The following is a 20,776-nucleotide window of genomic DNA, read 5'->3' on the forward strand; positions in this document are numbered from 1 at the left end:
GCTCTGGCCTGGGGGCAGGGCCGAGATTTCTCATCGGAGCGGATCGGATCCCCTCTCCGCACCTCTGCTCTCAAGAGACCGCCTCTGGGAGTTCCCGTCGTGGCGCAGTGGTTAACGAATCCGACTAGGAACCATGAGGTTTCGGGTTCGGTCCCTGCCCTTGCTCGGTGGGTTGACGATCCGGCGTTGCCGTGAGCTGTGGTGTAGGTCGCAGACGTGGCTCGGATCCTGCGTTGCTGTGGCTCTGGCGTAGGCCGGTGGCTACAGCTCCGATTCAACCCCTAGCCTGGGAACCCTCCATATGCCGTGGGAGCGGCTCAAGAAATAGCAACAACAACAACAACAACAACAAAAAGACAAAAAAGACAAAAAAAAAAAAAGAGACCGCCTCTGCTGGGCTTTGCTCAGCACGGGGAACCCGGCTGGCCACGGCCCCCTGGGTCCGCGTCCACGTGCAGTCCCCCCGCTGTCTGCCGGCCCCTGGGCGATGCCTTCCTTGCCGTCTGCGATGGTTACCATGGCTGTGTCAGCCTGCTTGGGCTCTGGTGCCCAGGTGTTCGGTCACACGCCAGCTCGGTCACGGCTCTGAAGGGGACTAAAGCGGATCGTCCACCGTCCCATCGGCGGGCTTTGTATGCGATTGTTTAACGGCGGTGTTAAGAATAGAGAGGAAGACGCAGGGGTGCCTCCACACCGCCCTAAAAATTCTGCCTGAGGTTCTGGCCTGCTGGCCCACTCCGCAGCCTTCCAACTTGCCAGTCCTCACAACTGTACGAGCCAGTTCCTTAAAATACACCTCTCACACAGAAGGGCTCTGATGCGCCATCTGTATTCCCCTTGGTACCAGTGCTGCTGCTTTCCTCCAAGTGTGTGTGTGTGTGTGTGTGTGTGTGTGTGTGTGTGTGTGTGTGTATGGGGGGAGGGGGGAGAGAGAGAGAAAGAAGGAGAGAGGGAGGGAGAGAGAGAGGGAGAAAGGGAGAGGGAGGGAGAGAAGGCCCGCAGAGACGTTCTCTGGAGAGCAGCGGCCTTCCCTGAGGCAGCGGTGGTTGGGGGTACGAGGGGGGAGTCTCTGGTGGGAGAAGCGCCCCCCGAAGAGCCCGTGCAGAAGCTGCGGGGACAGCGTGTTCCCCTGAGAGAGCCGAGAGGGTGACGGAGGGCAGGCCAGAGGGCCCGGGCTGGGCCCCAGGGGCTTAGAGGAGGGGCCCCTGAGCCAGTGCAGGCCGGAGGCCACTCGGGTGGTCCAGGCCCGCCCAGGGCGCCTTGGAGGAGGAGAGAGGGGCGGAGCTGAGAAGGGCTTAGCGGGCACTGGGTGGCCTGGGCCTGGGCCTGGGCCTGGGCAAGAGCGGGACAGCCTCACAGTCGCTGGCGTGGGTCTGCAGCTGCTGGTCATGCCAGCCCAGCAGGGAGGAAGACCAGGTTTAGAGCGAAGATCCTGAGCCAGGTTCGGAGGCAGCCGAAGCCTCACGGGGGTCCTGTCAAGGGGGCGGGGGCTACTGCTCGCGTCCCGGGGGGAGAAGCCGCTGTGTGTGTGCTGGAGAGAGATGTTTTGGAGGCGTCGGCTTCCAGATGCACACGGAGCCACGGGAGTGGGCGAGGTCACCCAGGGGTCCGTCAGTAGTGACAGATAGCAGGCTTTAGGCCTGCTGTGCCTTGAGCAGGACAAGCCTGCAGAGAACCTAGTGTGGAAAGGCCACAGGGACACGGGGAGGAGGCCTGAGAGGCTGGGCTGCTGCAGGGGACGGCGGGCCCAAGCGTGCATCTGCTTCGGGACTTAGCGAGGAGTTTGGGTGGAGTGACTTGGCCACCGCCAGATTCGAGAGTCCGGGACGACAGTGGGCAGAGATGGGGGGCACACGCAGCTCCTCCCAGCCCCATCCTGGTTGCAGGTCGCTGCGCCTCTGCTGTGTGCAGCTTCTCCGCAGCACGCAGTAGGGGTCCTCTAAGCCCTCGGCTCCCCCAGACTGCTGAGCTGCAGCCCCCCTGCTCCTTTGCGCGTCCTCACCTTCTCCAGGCTGCGTTCGCCCTCTCGACTCTCATTTTCCCTTCGTCCTAATCTTCCTCCCCCCTTTCCGCTGTCACACCTGCAGACCAGTGCTGCTTGTTGCCCACGTGAGCGGGGTTTGAGTTCGGGCTAGAGAGCAGCACAGCGTGGAGAGCAAGGGCGTCACCCAGAATCGGGCCACGCCGATTTGGATCGTGTGTGTTGGGACAAGCCCGGGGCACGCGAGCTGCTGGGCCACACTTCACCGTCTTCCGTCCGAGCTCCCAGGCAGGGTCCCTGGGGAAGGTCCTCGGCCCTGCGACGGGGCAGTCAAGCCTGCAGGAGCGACAGGAACGTCCTAGCATCCCCTCGGGGTTGGCTCTTCTCCTGCGCTCAGCGGGAATTCACGGTGAATAAACACGCAGTGTTTTCCCACTTGCTTTTGCTGAGTCAGGTCCCCCCCACTCTGGTCTTGGGTCGCTGGCTTTTGCGCAGTTTGTCCCCACTCAGATTTAGATGCAGCTCAGCAGGCCAGCCTGGCAGGCCTTCAGGGACCTTTGCTCCCCTCTTGGCGTGGGCTTCTTTGTAGGTTTCACACACTTTCTCTCCAAGCCGTCTTCTCAAGGCACCACGTTGCTGAAGAGCGGGGACCTTTCCCCCGGCGTCCTCACACCTCCCTTCACTTCCTGTCCCAGTCCGGACAGGAGCCGATCTGCAAGGGGCCAGGGCTCATTCTAGCAGCACTGGCCATGGGATCAGTTCAGTCCTGCCTGTGGTGGCCCGTTCTACCCTCAGGCTCTGCCCGCTCGCAGTCGTATCCTGGTGCCGACAAGGAGGGCTTCGCCCGGTCTGCGCTCCCACGGGATCAGCTGGCACTTGACTGTAACAGTCCTGACACCCTCCATCCCAGCCAGGTGGTACAGATGCCTCCTCCCACCAGTGAGGCACCAGGGCACAGCCATGCCAAATGCCTGGGCTCTCCAGGCCCCCGGGACCAGCCCACCTTCTTTTCGTCCACGTCCACAGTGACCTGAACCACAGCAGGGACAACGCCAGATCCTTAATAACTAGGTGACCAGGGACCTCCCAGGACCAGCCCATTTTTCCTACATGTTCCCAGCTGTCAAGGTCGGGGCTTGGGGCAGGCAGCCTAGTCTGCGGCCTGCTCTCCCTGCCTCCAGCCTCACCCCTTCTGCTGCAGCTCTATCTGTGCAGTTGCTAAAGGCTTTTTCTGCCCCGCAGTGCGTCTGGGCTCTGCTCGGAGGGAAGACTCGGGGTGATGAAGCCCCAGGGAGGACCAGGGTCACAGTACACTCTGGTCCGCATCCCAGAGCCCAGCATGGGCCCTGGCACACAGGAGGTGCCCAATATATGCAGGAATACATTTTTTCTCAAACTTCTTCTCTTTTTTCTAAACGAATTCCCGCCAGGAAGCTGGAGAAGATGTGTCGGCTAGCAGTAGAAACAGGCCAGGTGCCAGTCAGCCTTCTGGGTTTTGGAAGGAGCCAGGTGTCCCCTCGCTGGGTCCGGAGGACCGTGGAGGACAGGTGGCCCTAGGAGGAGCAAGGGCATCTGCTCCAGCCGGGGCGCTGCCAGCCGGAGTTGGGAAGAGGGGCCTCGGAGGAAAGACTCCTCAGGTCTTGGCTAGAGGCAGAGTGTTCGGGGGGCGGGGGGGAGCTTGGTCACCAGGGCTCCTTCCGTCACGCCCCACGAAGGGCTCAGGGACTGGGGGCCTTGGCACCGGCTTCAGGTTGGTAGCAGGACCCTCTCTGCTTTCGGCAGAGCATTATTTGGAGGGCAGCCAGGAAGAAAGCAGGGCAGCCCAAGAGAGGGGAGTGGGCCGAGGGCCCAGTGAGTGTGCGGGTGGGGTTCCAGACCCTCAGACGCCAAAGGCCCAGCTTCAGACCCGTGTCGACCTGCCCCGGCCCTGACCCACAGTTGGTTCCCGCTCCTGCCTCAGGCCTCAGCTTGTGGACCTCACTGGGGGGTCTCCCTTCAGCAGCCGCAGCGTGGTTCCCTGTCTCGCTTCCCCCTGGACTGCCTGGCCTGGGCAGCCCCACCCTCTGTGCCCCCCGTCCGTCCGGTGCGGCACTAACACGTCTCTCCGCCGTTGTTGTGCGGCTTCGACGAGGCAGTGGGTGTGCAGCGGTGAGGGCCGTGTCGGGCACAGAGAAGAGCTAAGTGCACTTTCTCATCAGCCCAGAGACCTTGAGAGCCTGCCAGGCGCCAGGCCCCACCTTGGGGGACACAGGGAGCAAGCAAGGAAGCTCTGCTCTCTCTGGCTCCGTTTTTACGGCCCTGGAAGCTTCAGGGGAAGTTCGGGGACTGGAGGGCGTTCGCAAGGTCTGAGGACGGGGAGACAAGCGGGTTGGGGGGTCTGGGATCAGACAGGCCTGAGCAAGACTGGCGCTGCCAGTTTTGGCCGGATGACGGAGGGCAGCGTGACCCTCTGAGGTCCCTCCTCGGTGGAGGTGATGCTGCACTCGCGTGGCCACGGCAACGACAGTGCATCTGGCCAGTTGCTCCACAGTAGGCATCGACCCACCAGTGCGGGGAGCACAGCCCAGGCCTGCTGCCTCGGGGCTGACCTTCGGGCGGGATGCCAGGCGGGCGGGTGACGGCTAAAAGGATGACGAGGGGAGCGGAGGGTGACAAGCGGGAAGGGAGAGCCAGAGGAGGTGATGCCCTGGAGTAGAGTCGGAGGGCCTCCCGGACGAGGCAGCAGCGCCTGGGAGAAGACCCGAAGAGGGGTGGGCAAGAAACGCGGATGTTTAGCGGCAGAGCCTTCTAGAAGAGGGGACAGCCAGAGCAAAGGCACAGGAGCGGCCTCGGTGCACTTTTGAGACCGTCAGGGAGGCCTGTGAGATGGAGGGAGTGAGGCACGAAGAGAGAGGCCGCGGGCAGCTCGGGTCCGCAGGCCGAGGGGCCTTTCCGAGGCCGGCCGCGCACCGCACGCCCCCTTCTTCCGCACGCGTCTCCGTGAGCCGGGTGCTCTGCCCACCCCACGCACCACGCCAGCCCGCCCACTCCCGCCGTGTCTCAAGAAGTCTGGAGACTTTGAAAATGTATCACTGATGAAGTTTTTGAATATTGTGCCTTGACCCCATTTTTGTCGAAAGTTCTGGGCTTTTGTTGTGCGGATCGGACCCAGCTAACCTGCCCCTTGCCTCTGGTGGGCGTTTAACCTCCACTCCTCGTCTGTGAACCCGCGGGCATCTGGTCATCTGCCCACGCAGCAGCCAGGGACGCGGGCGTGTCCTGCCGTGTGTAGATGCCGCAGGCGCTGTGGACGAGACGGGGGTGCCTGCAAGAGTACAGAGGCGTTAGAGCAGGTGGCGGGATAGGGGGCAGGGTGGACCGCAGGCCCTCAGAGGGGACATAATGGCTGAGAGCCGGGGATGCAGGGCACAGCAAGGGGCCTGGGGCCGACCCAGAGGGCCGCGTGGAAGAAGAGCCGGGAGGCTGCGGGGCAGCACGGTGGAAGCAGGTGGGGGAGGCTGGCGGGCACACAGGGCTGCACGTAGGCCATGCGTGGAGCAGGCTTGGGGGGAGTGGGGAAGGTGTGACCATGGGCAGGGCTGGCGAGCAGGGCTGCCTGGTCACACGGAGGCCACCTTACCCTGTGACTGTCCTCCCGGCCTAGGACTGCCTCAGGATAGGCTGGAGAAGGTCAGCCAGAGGGGGCTACGACAAGGCGTGAAGGCTGGGGACACATGGCCTGGAGCAGGTCCCGTGCACCTGGGGGAGGGGGCTGGCGGGAGGGCTCGTCCCTCGCGTCTGTGCGCGGAGTGGCAAGGGCCTGGGCGGAAGGCGGAAGGAAGGGCACGGTGAGGCCTGGACCTCGGTGCCGGGGAGGGGAGGGCTCGGTGCCGTCCCTCTGTGGGTCTGGTCCGGTCCACCCCCAGAGCGCATGGCCAAGGGCGAGCCCACGGGTCAGGAAGTGAGCTTGCTGGGGGCAGTGGCTGAGCGGCAGGTGGGGGCTGGCGAGGGCTGGGTGCAGGCTGACATGGGCGTGGAGGCTGGGGAGAAGGAGGGAAAGAAGGAGCGAGAGCTTTCAGGAAGCACGTCCCAGGGCGCTGGGCGGGCGGAGGGAGGAGGGGGTCGGACGACAGACCCTTAGAGACCATGTTAGAAACGGCAGATTCAGAGCGGGTGCGACAGGGTGCGGTCAGCAGGGAGGCACTCAGTAAGGTGGGGCACACAGGTCAACAGACAGCGACCATACGGTGGGCGAGGGCTTTGCTGGGCAAAGGGCACCTAGCCCTGGCTGGGGCCAGGGGTCCAGGGGCACAACTTCTGAAGAGGAGCCAGTGCCCTCGAGGGATGTTCGGCAGAGGGGGCACTTCAAGGACCGGAGTGAGTTCGGTGGAGCTGGAGTGTGCAGGGGAGGGGCAAGCAAGAGGGGTGGCGTGTCACGCAGGGCCTTGAGGGCTGTCAGCGAGCGTGGACATTACCCTGGGCGGTGGGTGGTGGGGCAGCCGACGCTTGTCACCCAAGGGCTGGAAGTGTGTGTGTGGGGGGGGCTTTTCGGCTGTCACTGGACTGGAGGGTGTCATTCCCCCACGTGGTGCTGGGCAGCCCAGCACATTTGTCCTGCCCAAGTGTGGGAATGTCCCTCCTGAGAAACACTCTTCAATGGGCAGCCAACAAAGAATGTTTTCGTTTCCAAACGTCTTTTTAAAATCTTATTAATTTAAAATTTTGTTACCTTGGAGTTCCCGTTGTGGCTCAGTGGTTAATGAATCCGACTAGGAACTATGAGGTTGCGGGTTCGATCCCTGGCCTTGCTCAGCGGGTTAACGATCCGGCGTTGCTCTGAGCTGTGGTGTAGGTCGCAGACACCACTCGGATCTGGCATTGCTGTGACTGTGGTGTAGGCTGTCGGGTACAGCTCCGATTCTGCCCCTAGCCTGGGAACCTCCATATGCCGCGGGAGCAGCCCTAGAAAAGGCAAAAAGACAAAAAATAAAATAAAATAAAATTTTGTTACCTTGTCAGAGAACAGGATTGTTATAACACTGTTCCATGTTGCGGTCAGCCCTTCATTGTGAGTGCTGGACACGCTTCCATGCTGTGCATGAACCATAATTCATGCCCCCATAATCTTGCCTGTGGGTTGAGCTGCTTACAGGTTTTTGCTCCTATGAACAGAGACACAGTGAACATTCTTATACACGTTCCCAGGCATACGTTTGGAAGTTTACCTTGGGCAAACCTGGGAGTAGAATTCTGGGTTGTAGAAATGTAAGTTTCCAACTTCAAAATAATTTGCTCATGGAGTTGCTTACCAGCAAAGTGTAAAGCGACCCTGTTGTTGTAAATCTTCTCCAGTGCTTGGTGTTCTCAGACTTCTTGAGTTCTGCAAGTGGAATGCGTGTTAGCTGGTATTTCGCTGCGGCCTCGATATCCCGCAGTCAGTCGGGAACTGTTTACCGAGTGTGCCCTCTGTGGCAGGCACTGCCTTAGGCCCGCACTTGCATTCCCCTGACAGCTGGTGAGGTTGGCTCTGTTGTCGTATGTTTCACGGCCATTCGTGCTTCCTTGTCGGTGAGATACGCATTGTAGTGTCCATCAAGCAGTCCTCCTAGTCAGCTGGACATCCAGCCCCACCTGCTAGATGACCAGACGCCAGTCTTGGCAACTGCCTGCTCAGAAGCGCAGGAAGCACACCCGGCCAGGAGCGGAGCTACGCCTTGTTTCTGAAGGAGTCCTGGAGCGGTTTATGCAGCCATCCAGAGTCCATCTTTGGACCCACAGGTGACAGCTCACATGCAAGGGGCTGAGAGCCACACTGCGCAGGGCAAAAGCCACCCTGCCTTCCAAACCGTATGCCTCAATGGGAGCCTTAATGTCCTGCCTCGATTCCCTAGGTGTAGCTTCCTGGGCCTCCACAAGGGCCAGGCTGTTTCCTGTCCTCCAGGAAGCTCCAGCTTCCTGTCCTCCCAAGCTCAGCCCTTGGGAGTTCACCTGTAATTCCTCCCCGTTCACATGCAGCTTACCACCTGGGGTGACTGTTACCATAAGCAGTGTTGCCTAGTTAAATCACTGACATTCTATCTTTATCTGGTTACCAAGGAACATAGTTAGAGAGTTAACCAAAAGTCGAAGTCTCGAGCAGAAGAGGAAAGGGTTTTATTAACCTTTCGCCTACATTCACTTTGTAAAAAATCATCTTTATTGAGGTGAAATTCTCATGCAATGAAATGTACCCGCTTTAAGCAAACAATTTGATAAGTGGGGCAAACGTGTCTACCATATGGGCACCACCACAACAAGGTACGGCATTTTCTATTACCCGCCACCCCCAGGTTCCCTGTGCCTTTTCCTAGCAATTCTCACCTCCCATCCCTGGTCCTGCTAGATGAGTTTTTTTTGCTTTTCAAGGCCATACCTGCGTCATATGGAAGTTTCCAGACTAGGTCAAATTGGAGCCGAGGCTGCCAACCTACACCACAGCTCACAGTAACGCCGGATCCTGAATCCCGAGCAGGGCCAGGGATTGAACCCACATCCTCATGGATACTTGTCGGGTTCATAACCCACTGAGCCACAACAGAAACTCCCTAGAGGAGTCTTTTCTGGAGTAGTAACCACACAAGATATATTCTTGTGTGTCTGGTTTCTTCTGTTCAGCATGATATTTTTGAGATCCATCCTTGTGGTTGTGTGTATTATTACTTTGTTTCTTTTTTCTTTTCTGTCTTTTTGCCATTTTCTTGGGCCGCTCTCGCGGCATGTGGAGGCTCCCAGGCTAAGGGCAGAATTGGAGCCGTAGCCACCAGTCTACGCCAGAGCCACAGCAACGCTGGATCTGAGCCGTGTCTGCAACCTACACCACAGCTCACGGCAATGCCGGATCGTTAACCCACTGAGCAAGGGCAGGGATCGAACCCGCAACCTCATGGTTCCTAGTCGGATTCGTTAACCACTGAGCCATGAGGGGAACTCCCCTAGTTTGTTTCTTTTTATGGCTAATTGTGACAATTAGTTTATCCCAGTTAGTCTATCCCTTTATCTGTTGATGGACATTTCAGTAATTCCCATTTTTTGGCTATTAGGAATAAAGCTGTTTTGAACATTTGTGTATAAATTTTTGGATAAAAATCTGCTAGATCATGTAGTAAATAGCTGTCGTAAACTGCCAAAATGCTTTCCAGAGTGGTTATACTACTTTTTCACTAGCAGTAAATGACAGCTTCAGTTGCTCCATATCCTTACCAGTACGTTATTATAAATCTTTTAATTTTAGCTATTCTGGTGAATGAGGAGTGGTATCTCATTGTGGTTTTAGTTTGCATTTCCCTGATGGCTAATGGATTTTGAAAATAATTCATGCGTTCGTTGACTACTTGTATATCTCTTTTATGAAGTTTCTAAAATCTCTCACCCCCATTTTACTTCTTTATTTTTTTGGCTGTAACCTCGGCATGTAGAGGTTCCCAGGCGAGGGATTGAACCTGTGCCATAGTAGCAACAACACTGGATCTTCAACCCTGGGATCTTTAACCCACTGTGCCGGGCTGGGGATCCAATCGGCAATATCACAGAGACAAGCCGGATCATTAATCCACTTTGCCACAGCAGGAACTACTCCTCTTGCCCTTTTAATTTATTTTATTAAAAATAATATATATTTTTTTAGGGCTGCCCCTGTGGCATATGGAAGTTCCAGGCTAGGGGTCAAATTGGAGCTGCAGCTGCCGACCTACACTGCAGCTTATGGCAACGCAAGATCCTTTAACCCACTGAGAGAGGCCAGGGATCAAACCCCCATCCTTGTGAATACTAATCAAGTTCATAACCTGCTGAGCCACAACGAGAACTCCCATGTAGGTTGTCTTTTGTTTTGTTTATGGTTTCCTTTGCTGTGCGTTTGGGAGTTCCTGCTGTGGTGCAGTGCGTTAAGAATCAGGAGTTGTCTCTGTGGTGGTGTGGGTTTGACCCCCAGCCTGGGAACTTCCAAGCCACCCCAGCTGTGAGTGTGGCTGGAAAAGAAAAAAAAAAAAACAGCTTGTAAGTTTAATTAGGTCCTTTTTTTTTTTTGCTTTTATTTTTGTTGCCTTGGTAGACTGACCAAGAAAACATTGCTACAACTTGTGTCAGAAAGTGTTTTGCCTATGTTCTCTTCTATGGGTTTTTATGTTGTCATGTCTTGTATTTAAGTCTTTAAGTCATTGGGAGGTTTATGTGTGGGATGAGGGAGGGTACCAAGGTCACTGTCTTACATGTGGCTGTACAGCTTTCCCAGCATCACTTGCCGAAGATACTTTTTTTTTTTTTTGTCATTTTGCCTTTTCTAGGGCCGCTCCTGCGGCATGTGGAGGTTCCCAGGCTGGGGGTCGAATCGGAGCTGCAGCCACCGGCCTACAACACAGCCCCAGCCATGCGAGATCCGAGCCACGTCTGTGACCTACACCACAGCTCACAGAAACGCCAGATCCTTAACCCACTGATCGAGGCCAGGGATCGAACCCACAACCTCATGGTTCCTAATCAGATTCGTTAACCACTGCGCCACGATGGGAACTTCTGAAGATACTTTTTTTTCCCATTGTATTTTCTTGCTACCTTTGTTGAGGATTAATCGACTGAAGGTGTGTAGGTGTATTTCTGGGCTCGCTCTTCTGTTCCATTAATCCATATGTCTGTTTTTGTGCCGACACCACACGGTTTTGATTACTGTAGCTTTGTAGTATTGTCTGAAATCTGGATGGGTTATGTCTCCAGTTTTGTTCTCTTTCCTCAGGATTGGTGTGGCGATTCTGGGTCTTTTACAATTTCATATAAATTTTAGGATTAATTCTATTTCTGTGAAAAATGTCATGGATTATTTGATAGGGATCACATTAAATCTGTAGATTGTTTTGGGTAGTATGGACATTTTAACAATATTAATTCTTTCAGTCCAAGACATGGATTATCTTTGAATCATCTTTAGTTTCGTTTCTTTTCTTTTTTCATTAGGGCCACACCTATGGCATATGGAAGTTCCCTGGCTAGGGTTTGAATTGGAGCTGTAGCCACCTGCCTATGCCACAGCCACAGCAACGCAGGATCCGAGCCTCATCTGTGACCTACACCACAGCTTATGGCAACACCAGATCCTTAACCCACTGAGCGAAGCCAGGGATTGAAACTGCATCCTCATGGATCCTACTTGGATTTGGTTCCACTGCGCCACAATAGGAACGCCTCAAATTATCTATTTCTTTCTTTCTTTCTTTCTTTTTTTTGGGGGGGGGCTCTTTTTCTTAAGGCCACACCCTGGCACATGGAGGTTCCCAGGCTAGGGGTCTAATGGGAGCAACAGCTGCTGCCTACACCACAGCCACAGCAATGCCAGAACCTTAACCCACTGAACGAGGCCAGGGATTGAATCCAAAACGTCTTGGTTGCTAGTTGGATTCTCCTGAGCCACGACAGAAACTCCCAAATTATCTATTTCTTGATTCAGTTTTGATGGGGATGGGCTGTATGTTTCTAGAAAATTGCCCGTTTCTTCTAGGTTGTCCAATTTACTGGCATAAAATTGTTCATAGTATTCTCTTACGGATTTTTGTATTTATGTGGTATTGGTTGTTATTTCCCCTTCATTTTTTATTGTATTTATTGGGTGTTCACTCTTTTCTTCTTGGTGAGCCTGGCCAGAAATTTGTTGATTTTGCTTTCTTTTTCAAAGAACGAATTCTTGGTTTTATTGATTTGTTTTTTCTGTTTTTTAAAAATCTCTATCTTATTTATTTCCTCTGTGATCTTTATTATTTACTTCTTTTTGCTGACTTTACTTGTTTGTGCTTGTTTGTTTTTCTTCTTCTAATGCTTTCAGGTGTAAGTTAGGTTGGTTATTTGAGATTTTTCATGTTTTTTGAAGAAGGCTTGTATTACTATGAGTTTCCCTCTAAGGACTGTTTTTGCTGCATTCCATAAATTTTGTATGGCTGTGTTTTCATTATCATTTGTCTCAAGGTATTTTAAATTTTTCTCTCTGATTTAATCATTGACACACACACACACACACACACACACATAGGTTTTTTTTTTTGGCTGAACCCATGACATACAGATGTTCCCAAGCTAGGGATCGAACTAGTGCCACAGCTGTAACCAGAGCCACAGCAGTGATAATGCTGGATCCTTAACCTGCTAAGCCAGAAGGGAACTCCTCCATCAGGTTTTTTAGTCACATGTGTTTGTTTTTTTTCCTTTGCTTTTTAGGGCCGCATCTGCAGCATATGGAGGTTCCCAGGCTAGGGGTCTAATCAGAGCAACAGCTGCTGGCCACAGCCACAGCCATGGCAGGTCCGAGCTGCATCTGTGACCCACACCACAGCTCATGGCAGATCTTTAACCCAATGAGTGAGGCCAGGGATCGAACCTGAGTCCTCACTGATCCTAGTTGGGTTCATTAACTGCTTAGCCATGAAGGAAACTCTGGGTAGCATGTTTTTTTTTTCCTTGTTTCTCTTCCTGTGGTTGATTTCCAGTTTCATGCCATTGTGGTCAGAAACGATGTTTGAAATATTTCTTACCTTCTTCAATTTGTTGAGGCTTGTTTTGTGTCCTAGTATGTGGAAGTATGACCATATCTTAATTAATTACCATCTGCCATGACCTAATTTCTAAATAAGGTCAACACTGTGAGGTATGGGAGATTCGGACTTCAACATTTGAATTTGATGGAGGGACTCAAGTCAATTAATAACACTGGACTCATAAAATAGATTGGAAAATTTTAGAGGTTATCATGACCTTTCTGCGCCAGTTTTGGTAGATACGGGTTGATTATCGGTTTGGGGATATTTGCAGGCATTATCTCTTCAGACGTCACTTCTCTATTCTTTCTCTTTTCTCCTCTATGACTCTACATATGTGTGTTTTTTTAACCTTCCCCCCCACTCATTATACTTTTCTCTTTTTCGTCTCTGTGAGTTTGGATATTCTCTATTGACCTTTCTGTTCACTAGTCCTTTTTCTGACTTGTCTAATCTGCCCTTAAACCCATTTTGGGGGGGGGGATCTTTTTTTTTTTGCTATTTCTTGGGCGGCTCCTGCGGCATGTTGGAGGTTCCCAGGCTAGGGGTCGTATCGGAGCTGTAGCCGCCGGCTTACACCAAAGCCACAGCAACTCGGGATCCCAGCCACGTCTGTGACCTACACCACAGCTCACGGCAACGCCGGATCCTTAACCCACTGAGCGAGGCCAGGGATCGAACCCGCAACCTCATGGTTCCTCGTTGGATTCGTTAACCACTGCGCCACGACGGGAACTCCAAACCCATCTATTGAACTCTTCGTTGCAGTTAATTGTATTTTTCCATTCAGGATGCTCAGGTTTGATTCTTTTTGTAGGATCCAATTCTCAGAGTCCCTGCTGTGGTGCAGTAGGATTGGTGTTGTCTCTGCAGTGCCGGGACGCAGGTTTGGTACCTGGCTTGACACAGTGGGTTGAAGGATCCAGCATCGCTGCAGCTTACAACTGCTGCTACGATCTGATCCCTGGCCTAAAACTCCATATGCTGCCAAAAAAAAAAAAAAAAAAGACTCCAGTTCTCTGGGAAATCTCCTTACTATCTTCCATGTTTCTCCATTTCCCTGATGTTTCTTAACATATTAATCATATTCTTTTTAAGGTTCTTTTTTGCTATCTCCAGTCTTTGAGTCACTGCTAGGTCTGTTTCCGTCATCTTATTTTTGCTCTTGCTTCTCAGCCATGGAGTGCTGTCTTTTGAAATGCCTAGCAATTACTAATTGGGAAAGTGCATATTGAAAAGCTCTAGAAAGATAGAGTCCAGCAGAGAGTGAGGGGCTGATGACGCTGAACCTTCGGGGCAGAGTTGAGTCAAGTCTGCGTGGTGGCTCTGGTAAGGCTTTGATCTTGAGGCTCCTGGCTGGAGACTTCCAGGCTCTAGCCGAGAGCACGGGCTTTCGCCAGGGCTCTTTCCCCTCGTAGGTCCTGGATTCTGCTCCCTCAGCACAAGCTCTCTAAATCCCCTAGCTGCAACTCGCCCCTCACGGCTGCGGGGGCTCCCTCCCCATTTACTTCTTGCATTCAGGGCTCAGCTAGGTGTACTTAAAGGTTCAGAAGTGTTTTACTGGGCAGCTTTGTGTGTTAAGAGGAGTCAGGGTCCCGGGGCAGTCAGCCCACTGTCTTGACCGGAGGTCCTCTGAAGGTGTTTAGGCAGGGACGTGCCGTCATCTCTTTGTTCGTGCCGTGGAGGATGGGCTGGGTCTGCTCAGAGATGGCTGTGGCCTTCACCTCAGAGAAGGGCGGGGCTGCGAGAAGCAATCGGAAGACAGGACCTGAAATGGCCCAGGGTCCAGACGGCAGTGGGGGTAGAGAAGAGGGCTCCGACCCTGCTGCTGCGGCCTCCCGGAGCCAGGGAGCTGCTGGACAGCAGCGGGGAGCGGGCTGGGATGGGATGAGGCGAGGAGAGGGCACAGGTTTCAAAGGAGGGAGCTCCTGCACAGGAGCCTAAAGGTTTGGAAGGGAGGCGAGCGAGAAGCGGACAATGTCGTCAAGTGGGTCCAGCGGGGCGAGGACCCGTGGGGAGAAGAGGCCTTATTTGCTGGTGAAGATGGGCGGTGAGAAGGTGGAGGGTGTGTGTGCGCGCGCGCTGGGGTGATGTCTGCACTCGGGGCATCCCGAAAGGTCTCCGTGCCGGACAAACTGAAGCAAAGAAGACCCTCGGGAACATAGAATGTTTTGGTGGCAGGTGGGCCAAGGCGCGCTGCTGCCTGGGGTGCAGCGTCTGGGCCCTGTGGGGAAGGGCTGCCTTGGGAGCTGCAGCACCGGGCCCGGGCCCGCCGTCAGTGCCTCGCCCCCAAACAGCCTCTGCCCCCCAGGCCAGCCCTCCTTGCCTTCCGTCACGGTCACTGTCCTCCTCCTGACTTTCCTGCCTTTACTCAAACCACTTCCGGGTTCTTCACTGGAAGATCCCAGTGGTTCAGCACTGCCTCCAAAATAGCCTGCAGACGCTCGAGCTCTACAGCACAGCTCCTCACGCCTGCCCTCGACCACCCGCAAGTCGCGCACGCATCCTCTTTCTTCCACCTGCTTCCCCCAAATGTGCCTCCATGCATTTCCTGGGCTTTTAGTTTTGTCGCCTTCGCTCTGGAAGTGCCACCTGCTGATGGCGGTGCTGAACCAATTCCAGGGGTCTGCAGTGCTCTCTGCTGCCAGTCCAGGGGCAGCTAGTGCTTGTGCAGCTGGTACCCCGTAAAGATCACCCGTGCACTCCATGGTCGGCACCGATGGCTTGGACAAGGCTTATACTTCTCTTTTTGTTTTTTTAGGGCCGCACCTGCAACATATGGAAGTTCCCAGACTAGGGGTCGAATCGGAGGTGCAGCTGCCAGCCTGCAGCCACAGCAATGAGGGATCCTTAACCCACTGAATGAGGCCAGGGATTGAACCCGTGTCCTCATGGATACTAGTTGGGTTTGCTAAGGCTGAGCCACAATGGGAACTCCAAGACCTTCATTTTATCTGTGTCCAAACACGAGTACCAACAGGGCTCCTCTTGACCCAGCCTGCACAGGGGGCCTTATCTGATATTGGTCTTGTGTGAAACTTTGCATGTCCTAAACAGCAGGACACTGAGGCCTGCCTCCAAGAGTGCCGGGCTGCTTCCCACGACGCCAGGGCCTCGCCGACAGGCCCAGCCCAGCTCCCAGGTGTTGGGGGCTGCTTCTTCCCTCGTCTGCACCATCCTGGTGGCTGACCTCACAACTGCTATGGCTCCTTCCACACACTCAGCCCCCAGTCAGCTCATAAGCTGCCCCCTTTCTCCTTCTTGGGGGGCACACAGCAGACAGCAGGCCAAACTGCATTGGCAGAAATGTCCTGCCGACCTCCTCTGGGCCCATTCTGATCCTTGTGGCCCTGATGGCTGCCTGGTCCCAGGCCTCTCCGGATCTGCTCCTAGCTCCTCTTGGCACATCTCCCAGCTTCTTCCCGCCTTGCTTTGCCTGCTCTCGCCTACCTCTTCTCCCGGGCATTCTCCTGCTGGACACAGACCCAGCAGTGGGTCCTGCCAATGTCCCATTCACCTGTAGAACAGGCCTGAGCTCTCCTCCGATACAGCCCCCACCTTCCCCCTCCAACGGGCCCCTGCTCTGCACGGCCCCCACTGCCACTTCCTGGCCCTGGCCCGTGCCCCCAGACCCTACCCGTCCCCAGGGAGCCTCCCCCAAGGATTAGCTCAGCCATGAGCTTGCCCCCTTCGAGTTCCTCGAGGAAAGAGTCCCTGCATGTCTTGCTTGGCATTCATCCCTGAGCGCCACCTCCTGCCTCTACGCGTGTTCTCTTTAACCACACGAAGGCCCCCGTCTCCTCCTCGGTGGCGTGGCCGAGGCCGCGCGGGCTCCTACACGCGGGGAGCGCTTGTGGACAGGCTGCCCTGGATGAAGAGCCGCACCTGCTCAAGGAGCGGCCTGGGCTGCTGGTGCTCAGGCTTGTACGGGGCGAGGCCGACTCAAGGAAGCGCCCGGGCGGCTGGGAGAGCGGAAAGCACCCCTCCCTGGGGAGTGGGGCCACCTGTGGCCCACGCTGGGCCTTGGGCGAGGGGCGTGGGGACAGCAGAAGGCCGGCTGAAGCCATCAGGGCACGGGGACTTCGTCCCGCCGCCAGTAACCATCGGGCAGGTGGTGCCGTCAGCGTGTCAGGCGCACACCTGGCAGCCAGGCAGAGGGCTGGTGGGGGCCAGCCGACGGGTGAGCAGGAGGCCTCGGCGGGCAGGGGCAGGGGGGCTGGGCGCGGAGGCCTGGGCTGCAGGTCAGCCGCCCGCTGATGGGCTCCCTGGGGCCTTTCGGAGCAGAGGAGCAGGACTGCCCTGCCCGGGCGGGGCCAGTGACCCACGCCATCTCCCCTCAGGCCCCAGGGGAGAGGATGGGGGCCTCGCAGGACCCTCCATCGCGCTGAGCCGTTCCCAGGCACGACGCCTAACGTCCGGGACCCTCAGACGTTGAGGTGGGCAGATTGGCCAGCGGAGGTGGAAGCCCGACAGAGAAAGGTCAGCCGCTGTCACTCATCTCCCCCCCAGCCGACCCCCATCACGCTGGCGACCCCGAGCCCTGTGCCCCGGGACGAAGCGGCAGCGACAAGAGAGAGATGGAGGGAAGACAGAGCGTGGAAGGTCCCGTTTATTGGAACTGAAAGACAGCATGTGAGAGGAAGGCGTCCTCCTCTGCTGAAACCGCCCCTCCCTCTGCCCTGGAGGACGCCCCCCCCCCGCCCCAAGTCCCTGGAGGGCAGCGCTCCAGCGTGGGGGCGGGGAGGGGAAGGGCTGCTCTAGGCCAGGCAGGGAGCTGGGACAGAGGGGAGACGTGCACCCTCACCTCTGGGCTCAGTCCCTCTCCCCTGGGACCGGGGGTTGCCGCCAGACCCCGGGGCGGGCTAGCGGACGGGGCTCATGCAACAGTGAGTGGGCAGGGCAGGAGGTGGCACGGACACCCAGCTCCGCGGCCCTCGGCAGGGTGGGAGGCTAGGCGGGGCCATGCTGGCCGTGGCGCGTCCGGGCAGACGTGGCTGCGGTGTACACACGGGAGGGTGGGGGGGGGGGGGGCTCCCTCTGTCCCAGGCCGCGCTCGGGGGCCAGAGGGGGAGGTCCAGAGGAACTGCCACCCCAAGGCCAGGGTCCGGGCCAGCCAGGCCACCTGAGCGGAGCCCCGCGCGAGCCGGGCGCCCGGCTACTCCTTGGCGCGGCCGATGATGGTGAGGATGTACAGGAAGATGTTGATGATGTCGGTGTAGAGGTTGAGCGCGGCAAACACGTGCTCCTCCGGGCTCAGGGACAGCTGCTTGTTCCCCAGCAGCAGCTGCGTGTCCACTGCCAGGAACTGGGGCGACAGCACAGTCACGCGGAGGGACCGGCCCGCCCCGCCCGGCCCGGCCCGGCCCGCCCGGCCCGTCACTCACGCAGGTGAAGAGCAGAGCGCCGAGCGAGGCGTACACGATCTCCAGGATGCGGTTCCGGATGAAGATGCAGAGGAGGGTGAAGACGAGCAGCACCACCATGCTGACCAGCAGCACGCCCATGCAGGAGGTGAAGTCATAGCGCGTCTGCGGGCACAGCGAGGGTCAGGGGGCCCTGGGCGCCGCGCCCCCCCCTCCCCCCACCCCACCCCCCCGCAGGCCCCTGGGCCGCCGGGGGCTGGCACAGCCCTGCGCCGGGGCGGGGGGGCGGGGGGGCCCTCACCTGCAGGGAGAAGATGACCACCGTGAAGCAGACGGTCGTGGTGATGCCGACGGCCATGATGACCGCCTCGGTGTTGTAGAAGCTGGCGATCATGCCCACCATGTAGGACAGGCTGACGGTCAGGATGGACTGCGGGGAGACGGCGCTGTGAGGCCCCTCCTCGCCCCCGGGGAGACGGAGCCGCGGCTGCTCGGCCGCCCGCCCCCCCCTCCCCCCGTGGCTCCAGGGAGTGGGGGCGTGCAGAGGCCAGGCCCTCGGGGGGCCAGGGGCTCAGGGCTTGGGGGGCTACCAGCGCCACGAGGTTCCAGGGGTGCTTTCGCCGGAAGTCCCCGCAGCAGCTGAGGACGATGAGGGAGACGAAGAAGACGGCGTAGGAGACATAGTAGGTCCAGACGTTCTTCCGGACGAAGCCCTTCACCTCCCCGACGAAGGTGAACACGGCCACGGTGGACAGAGTCACAGACAGCTGCAGCGTCAGCACCAGGAACACCTGGGGAGGGTGGCGGCTCAGAGCCCCGGCCGGCCCCGCCGCCCACGCGCCCCCCCCCCCCAGGCGCCACAGCCCACCTTCCGGATGAAGGCCTGGCGGATGCTCTTGTCATCCCAGTTGGTGGCAGGGAAGTCCTGGTTGTCGTAGTAGGACGGGGGCCCCTCCTCGTGGTAGTTCCCATGCTCGGGTGCTGAGGAGCAGGACCGGCTGGGTCAGCGCCCTGCCCTGCTGCCTGCAGCCCCTGCCCGCGCCCCGCCCCTGTCCCCTACTCACAGCCAGGGTCCTGTACCGGGAAGACCTGTGGTTGTCCATAGGGGTTGGGGGGAAAGGGGCTCTGCGGATATGGCCCCTGAGGGTAGCCGCCTTGGGGGTAGGGGCCCTGGGGGTAGCCCCCTTGGGGGTAGCCGCCTTGGGGGTAGCCGCCTTGGGGGTAGGGGCTGGGGCCCTGCGGATATCCTGGCTGGCCATAGGGGGAAGGCTGGAATGTGGGCTGTGGGTAAGGGGCCCCTGGGTAAGGAGGCATGGACGGCTGCGGCCCCCCAGGATAGCCGGGGTTGGGGGGAGGGTAGCTGTCCGCAGACACCAGGAAACTCTTTTCATGGGACATGGCCTGCAGGTCTGGTGTCTCCCCCTAGAAGCGAGAGAGAGAAAGAGAGAGAGAGAGAGAGAGAGAGAGAGAGAGAACAGTTAGCCCTGCCATGACAGGAACCCCCCAGGGCCACCCACCCCACCTGCTGCCTGGAACCCGGCCGAAAGGAGGGGGACTCGTGACCTTTGCCCCAGGGCGGTAGGGAGGCGGTAGGGAGGCCCGAGCAGAGAGGCTGGGAAAGGCGGGTGGGACCCGGCGGCTGGGCCTGGGGCTTCAGGAGGGCCGCGGCAGGCTGACCCCAAAGGTGGAGGAGGGAATGAGCGAGCGGATGACTGTCAGCCCCGGATTTCTGGATTTCTGGCTCCCGTGGTTTCTCACAAACAACCGGCGGGGCCTCGTCACCACTGCCGGCCTCTTCTGGGTCAGCGCTCGGCCCAGGTCGGGCTGGGGGCGCGGTCGGAGAGGGGCGGGGGTGTGCCCGGACCCTCCCCTTCACATCCCGCCCCTTAAGCAGCTTTAAGGGGCCAGAGCCGGCGGCTATTTCTATCCCAGGAAATCCCCGAGCCATCTGTGAGCAGCTAGAACCCTGACCCCTCTTGGAGAACAGGGCCCGGCTGTCCCTCGCTCCCGGGATGGGGGCAGCAGGCCTGGATCGGCTGCCGGGGTGGCTGCCAGTGGGGTGCGCCAGGAACAGCGGGCTGCGGGGGTGTGTGGGGGATGGAAGCGACCAGAGGGCGTGCGGGGGAACAAAGCAGACGTGGGGGCGAGGCTGGTGGTGGTGGTGGTGGTGGTGGTGGTGGCGGCGGCGGCGGCGGCGGCGGCCGCGGAACCCGCACCGAGAGCGGGGTGGGCCCTCCTGCCCGTTGCGGGGGCGCTCGGGCCGCGGGCCCCGGTGTCGCCGCAGCGCGCCGCCCCCGCCCTCCTCGGGGCCCTCCGGCTGCCCGCCCCCGCCGCCGTCCCCCGACCCGCAGGGGCCGCGGGCCCGGCCGGACCAACCGAATGACCCGCCGCGAGGCCTCTCCGCTGCGCAGGTCCCGCGCGGGGGCGGCAGGGGCCGGCCGACCGAGCGAGTGGACAGGCTGCTGGGCTTGGGCCGGGGACTCACCGTTCGCGGGGCGCCTCTCAAGACGGTGCGCACAGGGTCCGCTGCGCGGCCGCGCGGTCAATGGCCGCTGCGCTCGCACCCGCGCCCGCACCTGCTCCGGGGCCGGCTTGGCTAGGCTTGCGCCTGCGGCGGGGGAGACGCAGCGGGGCCTTGTGACGGGGCGGGGCCTGGGCGGGGCCGGCGGCGCGGGGGCGGGGCCGGGGGCGGGGCTCTAGGAATGCGGGGTTTTCTCCCCAACGCACTGTAGCTGATGCTGCCGCCCTGCTGGCTTCTTGCCCGGCTCCCCGCATTGCCCGCGGAGGACGCGGCGCCGGCGGTGACGGCTGTAGACTTCTGAGGCTGAGACCTAGCCTTGCCAGTTTGGTTCAGGGGGTTGAGAAATGTATTCCTAAATCTGGAGTTTGCTGAGTGGGAC

At 58.2% G+C, this 20,776-nt stretch overlaps 1 protein-coding gene across 1 annotated transcript; it reads right to left on the reverse strand.

The window, feature by feature from the left end:
• Window positions 1-17,104: 17,104 nt before the first annotated feature.
• GRINA (glutamate ionotropic receptor NMDA type subunit associated protein 1) lies at window positions 17,105-20,510 on the reverse strand. The gene is made up of 7 exons (XM_047785650.1): window positions 20,362-20,510; window positions 18,941-19,298; window positions 18,745-18,857; window positions 18,467-18,667; window positions 18,178-18,306; window positions 17,898-18,041; window positions 17,105-17,818 (listed from the first exon to the last, which is right to left on the reverse strand). The coding sequence occupies exons 2-7, from the start codon at window positions 19,272-19,274 to the stop codon at window positions 17,669-17,671; spliced, it is 1,071 nt and encodes a 356-aa protein (XP_047641606.1). The 5' UTR covers window positions 19,275-19,298; window positions 20,362-20,510; the 3' UTR covers window positions 17,105-17,668.
• Between the last annotated feature and the right edge of the window lie 266 nt (window positions 20,511-20,776).

The sequence above is a fragment of the Phacochoerus africanus genome, chromosome 6 (assembly GCF_016906955.1).
Source record: "Phacochoerus africanus isolate WHEZ1 chromosome 6, ROS_Pafr_v1, whole genome shotgun sequence".
Lineage (NCBI taxonomy): Eukaryota > Metazoa > Chordata > Mammalia > Artiodactyla > Suidae > Phacochoerus > Phacochoerus africanus.